Here is a 10,476-nt window from a genome sequence, read left to right as displayed (position 1 = left end):
TGGTAGCAAAGACTTCGGAGCAAGGATCACACAGTGACGACCTACGAGAATTTTTTCAACAAATCCGGGCATTTAACATGAGGCTCAACCCGGAGAAGTGTGCATTCGGGGTTCAAGGAGGAAAATTCCTCGGATTCATGTTGACATCACGAGGAATTGAAGCAAACCCAGAAAAATGTGAGGCTATACTCAAAATGAACAGCCCGAAGACAATAAAGGAAGTACAGCAACTAGCAGGGAGAGTTGCCGCGTTGTCATGATTCCAACCCGCGGTAGCAAACCGGTCATACCATTTTTTCCAGACAATCTCCAAGAACAAAAAGTTCAACTGGATAGAGGAATGCGAGCGATCTTTCGCAGAACTCAAACAAATATTATCATCACCACCAATACTCCAGAAGCCAGGACTCGGTAAACCATTACTTTTGTATCTATCTGTTTCTAACCATGCTGTAAGCTCGGTGCTGGTCTCTGAAACAGGAGAAACATGGAACCGAGTATACTTTGTCAGCAGAATTTTACAACCACCAGAAACCAGGTATCCGAAGATAGAACAACTCGTGTTAGCCCTGGTTACAACAGCGAGGAGATTGAGACAATACTTCCAAAGCCACAGTATAATAGTCAGAACAAATCAACCGCTTCGACAGATTTTAACTAAACCCGAGCTAGCTGGACACTTAACGAAGTGGTCTGTCGAGCTTTCCGAGTATGACATCCAATACCAACCTCGGAAGACCCCAAAACTTCAAATACTAGCCGACTTTATCTCCGAATTGACAACTGAACACAAGCAATCGGATCACAACTGGAAACTTTACGTGGATGGTGCAGCAAATAAAAGCAGAAGTGGAGCAGGCGTAACACTCCAAGAAGACGAACAGGTTATAGCCGAGCAGTCCCTACAATTCTCTTTTCCAGCAAGCAATAACCAGGTAGAATACGAAGCCCTCCTAGCAGGGCTAAAGCTCGCCCGAGATTTGGAAATACCTCAGCTCACTGTATATTGTGACTCACTACTTGTCGTCCAGCAGATCAAGGGTGACTTCCAGGTAAAATATCCTTTGTTAGAGAAGTACTGGCTCATAACAAAGGATCTCATTTCAAAATTTCAGAAGCTTGAAATTATACACATAAATAGAGAACAAAACACAAGAGCTGATGTTCTCTCTAAATTAGCCACAACAAGGCTAACACCACATACATCAACACTTTCACAATTGACACTCGAAAAACCGAGCTTTGAACTAAATAGGTGTTGAGTATTATACAGGTGAAGGACTGCAGAACACCTTTTCTTCAGTATATCAAGACAGGAGCCATCCCAAAAGACGAACAAAACGCACAACTCTTCTGAAGAAGATCAAGCTACTACACAGCAATAGGAGACAATCTATATAGAAGAGGATTCTCACAACCTCTCTTAAAGTGCCTCAACAAAGACGATGCTAAAATAGTAATGGCAGAAACACACGAAGGAGTATGCGGAAACCATATTGGTGGCCGAGCTCTATCAGCCAAGATATTGCGAACAGGATACTACTAGCCAACAATAAAAAGATATTGCATGACCAAAGTGAGAACATGCGACAACTGCCAGAAGCATGCTAATGTCTCAACAACACCCGCCGAGAAGAAGAGCAAGCTACTACACAGCAATAGGAGACAATCTATATAGAAGAGGATTCTCACAACCTCTCTTAAAGTGCCTCAACAAAGACGATGTTGAAATAGTAATGGCAGAAACACACGAAGGAGTATGCGGAAACCATATTGGTGGCCGAGCTCTATCAGCCAAGATATTGCGAACAGGATACTACTAGCCAACAATAAAAAGATATTGCATGACCAAAGTGAGAACATGCGACAACTGCCAGAAGCATGCTAATGTCTCAACGACACCCACCGAGAAGCTATTTCGATAGATGGGGACTAGATATCCTCGGCCCCTTCCTGAAAGTGCCAGGACAGGTAAAGTTTCTCTTGGTATCAATAGATTACTTTTCCAAATGGATTGAAGCACAACTCCTGGCACGTATCACGGCCGAAAAGGTAAGGTCTTTCCTTTGGAAAAACATCATATGTCGTTACGACATACCAAGGGAAATAATTTCCGACAATGGAAGGCAATTCACAGACCATAACCTCGCTACTTTTTTACAAAACTTCAACATTAAACACCATTTTAGTTCGGTCGAACATCCTCAAACAAATAGCCAGGTAGAATCAGCTAACATAGTTATTTTGCAGGCCCTAAAAAAGAAGTTAGATGATGTAAAAAGTGAATGGGCAGACCTCGTACCAGAAGTCCTCTGGGGGTATGATAAACCACTATTTTATGGTTTATCTTGTGCTCAATTGAGTGGTTTTTATCAATTCTTTACCCACTTATTCATACTATTTGCATGGTTTCACATTTACCTTCCTAATTATGTGCTTTGATTGAAAACATGCTTCTTTGGCCTTAAGTTCCCTATATTTAATCCTCTTTTATTACCATTAGATGCCTTGATATGTGTGTTAAGTGGTTTCAGAGATTACAGGGCAGGAATGGCTCAGAGGATAGAAAGGAAGCATGCAAAAGTGGAAGGAATACAAGAAGTTGGAGAAACTCCTAAGCTGTCCAGCCTGACCTCTTCGCACTCAAACGACTATAACTTTAGCTACAGAGGTCCAAATGACACGGTTCTAGTTACGTTGAAAACCTAATGTCTGAGGCTTCGATTTGATATATAATATGCCATAGTTTCCCTGATGATAGGTGACACGAATGCATCATCCACGTGGCCACGTCGCAGTGACGGAAAATCAGCATGTTTGAATTCGCAACCAGCGAATTCTGGATTGTTTCTGACCCAGTTTGCGGCCCAGAAAACACAGATTAGAGGCTATAAAGTGGGAGAATGCATCCATTCATAAACAGGCTTTCACATTCACAATTTTAGGAGTAGATGTAGTTTTTAGGGAGAGAGGTTCTCTCCTCTCTCTTAGGATTAGGATTTAGGACTTCTCTTAGTTTTAGGAGTGACTCTCAATCCCAGGTACTTTATTTTTTATTTATTCTTCCAATTTAGTTTATAAACTCTTCATGTTAGATTATAATTTCCCTTATTAATGTTATTTGAGGTATTTCAATTCATGATTACTCCCTTTAATTTATGTTATTGTTGCTTTACATCTGAAGGCATTTTTATTCCAGCAAATTTACTTTTTCCTCTTTTGGTCTTGGTTAAGAAAGCAGTAACTCAGGAGTTATCTTATCTCAACATAATTGATAATTGTTATCTTTGCTAATTGAACTGAGCTTCAATAATCCCAAAATTTTCTTAGGAAATAAATAGGATTCGAAGATCAAACTAATTAGTCCCTTGACTTTCCTTTACTTTAGTAAGGGTTGACTAAGTGGAATTAAGATTTAACTTTCATTGTTATTGATAAGAATAACTAAGTCTGAACTTCCAATTTCTCATACCTTGCCAAAAGTTTATTTTACAGTTATTTATTTATTTTATTTGTCATTTAAATATATCTGTGCTCATTGCCCAAGCTCCAAAACCCCCAATTTACAAGACTCATAACCAATAATAAGAACATACCTCCCTGCAATTCCTTGAGAAGACAACCCGAGGTTTAAATACTCGGTTATCAATTTAAAAGGGGTTTGTTACTTGTGACAACCAACACGTTTGTATGAAAGGAATTTTGAAGGTTTAGAAACTATACTTGCAACGAGGGTTTATCCGCAATTTCTAGACCACGCAAAAGTTCTCTCATCAAAATGGCGTCATTGCCGGGGAGTTGCAAACGTGTGCCTTATTATTGGTTATTGTAAATATTTTATTTTTGCTTGTTTATTTGTTTTTATTTTTGTTTTTATTTTTGCTTTTTCTTAATTTAAGAGGTTATTGGTTTTTATTTTAAATTTTTTATTTTATCTTATCTTATTTCAAAAATCAAATTTCAAAACTCAAATTAAAAAAAAATTTCAAAATTTCAAATTTCAAATTTCAAAAATTTAAAATTCAAATTTTAAAATTCAATTTTCAAATTCAAAATTTAAATAACCTTTTAATTTAAAATTTTATTTTTATTTTCGTTTTTAATTTTTATTTACTACTATGAACTCTCATCCCTTTGGCTATGAGTCTGGTTACAATTATATTGCAGGAAGAGGAAATTACAAGGAGAACAGACATCAAGGTTGGAACAATCAAAGATGGGAAGAGCCACAAGGATTTGATCAACCCTCATGGCAACAACCACCTCCAATGGACTATCAACAACCACCACCATATGCCTATGAACCCTTTCCTCAACATGACTTTGGACCACCATACTCACAAGCCCTTTTCCACCATTCACCTCCATATGACCCTAACCCACATCCACCATACCAACCACCTTATGAGCCAAATGAACCATACATAGAACCACCACCTTTCCAACACAACTACTCTCATGAACCACCATCTCAATATTCACCATCTCCATATCATTATTAAGATGAACCACCTTCCTATTATGAACCCTCTCTCCCAACCAATGAATCCTCACATCCATCCCAACCTCCAATGGATGACAGACTTCATGTTATTCTTCAAAGGCAAGAAAGGATGAATAAGAGTGTGCAAAATTTCGCGGCCGCCTTCGGCGAGTTAATAAATATAATAGCTTCCCAATATCTGAGCACTCAAAGAACTCTCATGGCTACATGTGGAGAATCAAAAGAAGAGCAAAGTATGAAGGAAACACTAGAAACTTCGGTGGACAATGAGGAACATGGCTTTGTATTGGAACAAGTGGAGGAAGCCATAATAGTTGCAGAGGAAGAAGTGGTTGAAGACTTAAGAGATGCTAAACCTCCATGGGAAAGTCAAGACATAGAACCTCCTTCCAAAACGGTTGCATTTGATGTTGAGGAGGGTGTACAACCTCCAAGGCATGTCATGGTTAAAGACTTGGAAGAGGTTGATCAAGAGATGGAGATTCAAGAGAAAGAGGTTGAAATCAAAGAAGTTTGCAAAAAGGTGGAAGTTGTCAAAGAGCACAAGGGAGTGGAGCTTGAAATCACCATGCCAAAGTTATTAGAGACCCCTCCCCCTAAGTTGCCATCATCCTTCACAACATTCAAGTGGGTAAAATTCATATCCCTTAACTTTCTAATTCCACTTGAATATGGGCTATTGGAGACGGATGGTCAACTTAGAACTCTTTGTGGCATTAAGAGTAAGAGGAAGATGGTCAGTGGTAAGAACTGTCCTGCAAGGTTCATTATGGTTAGAAGCTTTAAGTTTAAACGCAAAGGTTGGTGTAAAGCTCAATTGAATGGGTCTAGGAAGTTGTTTGGACGCTTCAGTGAGAATTCTAAAGCTGAACCACCCGGATGGAATCATGATAATCAACTTGAAGACGGGTGCAAAAGCAAGATTTGGGACCCCGGAATTCATTCCGGCAATCAACACTCTTGGGGTCTTGTAACTTGCTTTAACTTACTTGAAGGCTTTCTGCGCCTAGTTTGGGATCCCAGAGGACACTGGAAGTACAAACATTGGTGGAGATTCCTGGATGAGTTCAAACATAAGCCACCATAACAGGGAGCTCACCAAATGTCCAACTTAAAGACTTTAACTAAAAGTGCTAGGTGGGAGACAACCCACCATGGTATGATCGTTCCTTTTTCACTTTTATTTAGTTTTATTTATTTTCGAGTTTTATTTTATTTTATTATATTGAACCTGGAGTTTTGCATCACATTCATATATAACACTACATTCTGCATATTTTTTTCAGATTCAAAAAAAAAAAAACACGCACGTGACGCGGCAGCGTCGCTGACGCGTCCGCGTCACTAGTGCAATGGAAAGAAAAGAAAACGAACAGAAAGTCACGCGAGAGCGTGGCTGGAGGCGTGCCAGTGGCACAAATCGTCCCACGCGACTGCATCGCTGATGCGACCGCGTCATATGGGAATAATGGCCTCCCACGCGACCGCGTGCCCCACGCGGCCGCGTGACCAAGATTTCGACGTCAAAGTGGTGCACACCCGAAAGTTGTGCGAGAGTGGTGCTGGATTGGTGCTGAACGCATAATCCTTCCCACGCGACCGCGTCATATTCCTTTAAAGCCCACTCACGCGATCGCATGCCCATGCGATCGCGTCACTTAAAATTTGGCACTAATATGATTTTGAACAGAGAGTTGTGCGAGCGCGAGGCTAGCATAAACTGTGTCACGCGACCGCGTGACCGACGCGACCGCGTCAATCCTTATAAGTGCAAGTCACGCGACTACGTGCCCCACGCGTCCGCGTCGATTGCGTCGCACCAAATATCTTATCTTTTCTCCCCCAATCCTAATTTTTCCTCCCTCCTTTCTTACTTACTTCTTCTTCCCTTCTTTCCCTTCTCATTCTTCTTATCTTTTATTTTATTTTACTTAATTTATTTGCATATTTTATTCATTGCATCTTAATTTTGTGCATATTTTTGTTTTCTTTTCTAAATTCATTATTTTTCCTTTGTTGTTAAAATTTTCCTATTTAACTGTTGCATCTTCTCTTGAATTATTTTGGGTGCTTAGTGACTTGTTTTATTCTGGATAGGTAATATTATTTATATCAATGCCAATCTTTTATATCTGTATTACTTTTACATTGACATGAATTTTTATTATCTCTCCTTACCCACACTCTCTTCCCTATTTTTGCAAATTTTTGCATTCCTGATTTGCCATGTACTTCTACTGTTTTCTCATTTGCATGTTGTAGCTACCATGTAATTGAGACCCTTATTATCTGGCATTAACACCCATATTTTATTTATTTTCTATCTTTATTTTTGGGTTACTTTTTCTTTTCCCTCTTCTTTCAGGATGGCCACCACGAAGGGAGCGAAAAAACTTCTTAAGGGGAGACAAACAAGTCCATCTGCACAATCCTTGGAGAAAAGCGTCAGTTGGAACAACCCATCCACTTGCACATCTTAGCATGCACCGAGGACGGTGCAATCTTTAAGTGTGGGGAGGTCGATACCGATCTCCATGGGTTAGTTACTCTTCTATCTCAACACCAATGGTTTATTTTCCTTGTTAGTTATTACATTTGCATGTTTGATTGCATGATTATTTGATTTTGTGCATATTTTACCACTTGGTTGAAGTAAAATTTTCTTTTTCAAGAAACCTTTTAGAGCATTTCACTAATTTGAATAAAATTTAATGTTACACTTGTTTGAAGAAATATTATACTGGAACATGGTTTAGAGCTCGAACACACAAAACCAGTGAGATTTTGAGCCTATTTGAATTGGTTGCATTTTACCAACCAATATTTTATTTTTGGTGTGTGTTTTTCTCTCTAAAATTGTGATCTTTGTCTTGCTTAATTCTATATTTCCATTATTTGATGTATGCATACACTTACATGATTGAGGCCTTTGTTTCACTGAGCTTACATACCCATATGGCCTTAACCTTTCATTATCCTTTGCAAACCAATTTGAGCCTATTTTATCCCTTTTATTCTTTACTTTAGCACATCATTAACTCTAAGCGGAAAACAATATTGTCCTTAATTTGAATCCTTGGTTAGCTTAGACTAGTGAAAGTGCTTATGATTTAAGTGTGGAAAAAGTGGGTTTGGAAACATTTGGTTTAAGAATTGGGTGTTATATATCTTTATGAAAATGTGAAAAAAAATGTTTAGGATATGTTCATGTATTCAATAATTTAATCATATGCACTGAGAAAAACCAAAGAAAAAAAAGATGAAAAAGAGAAAAAGAAAAGAAAAAGAGCAAATAAGTGAAAGGGGACAAAATGCCCCAAAGTAAATGTTGGTAGCAATGCATATGAGTTGTACTCAAATCAGGATGCATGAATATGTGAAAAACATGGTTAATGGATAGTTAGACGTGGTATTATGATTAGATGGATTGTCTAAAGTTAGGTGGAAAGTTTAAAGTTAATTAAGGATTCAGATTTTAGTCCACTTGGCCAAATACAATCCTACCTTGACCCTAACCCCATTACAACCCTTAAAAGACCTCTTGATATGTGTATCTGTGCATTAAATTTATGTTGATTGTTAGATGAAGAGCAAGTCTTAGAAAGCAAGGTTAGTGGAGAATTGAGAGAATCGAACCTAAAACACTTGAGTGATTAGAGTGCATACATTTCTAGTGAGGGTTCGATGCTCGATTCTTTGTTCTCGGCTTTCATGAGCTATTTTCTTCTTGCAAGTCTATTTGTATTTCATTTTCATGATTTGAATTAGTGAAATCCAGTTCATATTTCTTCTTGAAAGATTTGTTTACTTTTAACTAAGTAGGTAGAAACATTTTGCATGTAGTTGCATTCATATAAATAGGTTGCATTTCATATTAATCTACCATTCCTCTTCATCTTTATAGCTTCTCTTGAGCTTAGCATGAGGACATGCTAGTGTTTAAGTGTGGGGAGGTTGATAAACCACTATTTTATGGTTTATATTGTGCTCAATTGAGTGGTTTTTATCAATTCTTTACCCACTTATTCATACTATTTGCATGGTTTCACATTTACCTTCCTAATTATGTGCTTTGATTGAAAACATACTTTTTTGGCCTTAAGTTTCCTATATTTAATCCTCTTTTATTACCATTAGATGCCTTGATATGTGTGTTTAGTGGTTTCAGAGATTACAGGGCAGGAATGGCTCAGAGGATAGAAAGGAAGCATGCAAAAGTGGAAGGAATACAAGAAGTTGGAGAAACTGCTAAGCTGTCCAACTTGACCTCTTCGCACTCAAACGGCTATAACTTTAGCTACAGAGGTCCAAATGATGCGGTTCCAGTTACGTTGGAAAGCTAACGTCCGGGGCTTCAATTTGATATATAATATGCCATAGTTTCTCTGACGATAGGCGACGCGAACGCGTCATCCACGCGACCGCGTCATAGTGACGGAAAATCAGCATGTTTGAATTCGCAACCAGCGAATTCTTGGCTGTTTCTGACCCAGTTTGCGGCCCAGAAAATACAGATTAGAGGCTATAAAGTGGGGAAATACATCCATTCATAAACAGGCTTTCACATTCACAATTTTAGGAGTAGATGTAGTTTTTAGGGAGAGAGGTTCTCTCCTCTCTCTTAGGATTAGGATTTAGGACTTCTCTTAGTTTTAGGAGTAACTCTCAATCCCAGGTTCTTTATTTTTTATTTATTCTTCCAATTTAGTTTATGAACTCTTCATGTTAGATTATAATTTCCCTTATTAATGTTATTTGAAGTATTTCAATTCATGATTGCTCCCTTTAATTTATGTTATTGTTGCTTTACATCTGAAGGCATTTTTATTCCAGCAAATTTACTTTTTCCTCTTTTGGTCTTGGTTAAGAAAGCAGTAACTCAAGAGTTATCTTATCTCAACATAATTGATAACTGTTATCTTTGCTAATTGAACTGAGCTTCAATAATCCCAACCTTTTCTTAGGAAATAAATAGGATTCGAAGATCAAACTAATTAGTCCCTTGACTTTCCTTTACTTTAGTAAGGGTTGACTAAGTGGAATTAAGATTCAACTTTCATTGTTATTGATAAGAATAACTAAGTCTGAACTTCCAATTTCTCATACCTTGCCAAAAGTTTATTTTATAGTTATTTATTTATTTTATTTGTCATTTAAATATATCTGTGCTCATTGCCCAAGCTCCAAAACCCCCAATTTACAAGACTCATAACCAATAATAAGAACATACCTCCCTGCAATTCCTTGAGAAGACGACCCGAGGTTTAAATACTCGGTTATCAATTTAAAAGGGGTTTGTTACTTGTGACAACCAACACGTTTGTATGAAAGGACTTTTGAAGGTTTAGAAACTATACTTGCAACGAGGGTTTATCCGCAATTTCTAGACCACGCAAAATTTCTCTCATCAGGATACAAAACGACAATCCAGTCAGCAATAGGAGAAACCCCATTCAAACTAGTGTACGGGGCCGAGGCCCTCATACCCGTAGAAGTCGGAACGACTAGCTTGAGAGCTGAGCTATACGATGCAAGCAAAAACAACAACAAACGGCTAGCAGACCTAGACCTAATCGACGAAGAAAGGGAGATAGCAATAATAAAACAACTAGCAATGAAGCAGTTCATACAAAAGCGACACAACAAAAAGGTCAACCCGAGGACGTTCGAAGAAGGAGAACTTGTCCTCAGAAAGACAGAAGAGGCAAGGAAACCACAAATACATGGAAAGTTAGCAGCAAATTGGGAGGGCCCGTTCTGAATTTCTAAAGTGCTCGGCAAGGGAGCTTATCAACTAGAAACATTACTAGCTAACCCTGTATCAGGAAACTGGAATGTATCCTCCTTGAGGAAATATCAATCATAATGTACATCAAAGCGGATGAAGGTACTCTTTTTCCCATTTTGAGGTTTTATCCCGATAAAAAAGGGTTTTACTCAAAAGGGTTTTAATGAGGCCGGACGCCTTACCC

General features: G+C 38.3%; 1 protein-coding gene across 1 annotated transcript; it reads left to right on the top strand.

The window, feature by feature from the left end:
- Positions 1-1,925: 1,925 nt before the first annotated feature.
- On the top strand, positions 1,926-10,265 carry LOC148544896 (uncharacterized). Its single transcript, XM_088499008.1, has 2 exons — positions 1,926-1,971; positions 9,916-10,265. Exons 1-2 carry the CDS (start codon positions 1,926-1,928, stop codon positions 10,263-10,265), a joined length of 396 nt encoding a protein of 131 aa, XP_088355134.1.
- Positions 10,266-10,476: the final 211 nt, after the last annotated feature.

The sequence above is a fragment of the Arachis ipaensis genome, chromosome B9, assembly GCF_059453495.1.
Source record: "Arachis ipaensis isolate K30076 ecotype BB chromosome B9, ASM5945349v1, whole genome shotgun sequence".
In the NCBI taxonomy this organism is placed as follows: Eukaryota; Viridiplantae; Streptophyta; class Magnoliopsida; order Fabales; family Fabaceae; genus Arachis; species Arachis ipaensis.
This window is presented reverse-complemented; position numbering and strand designations above follow the sequence as displayed.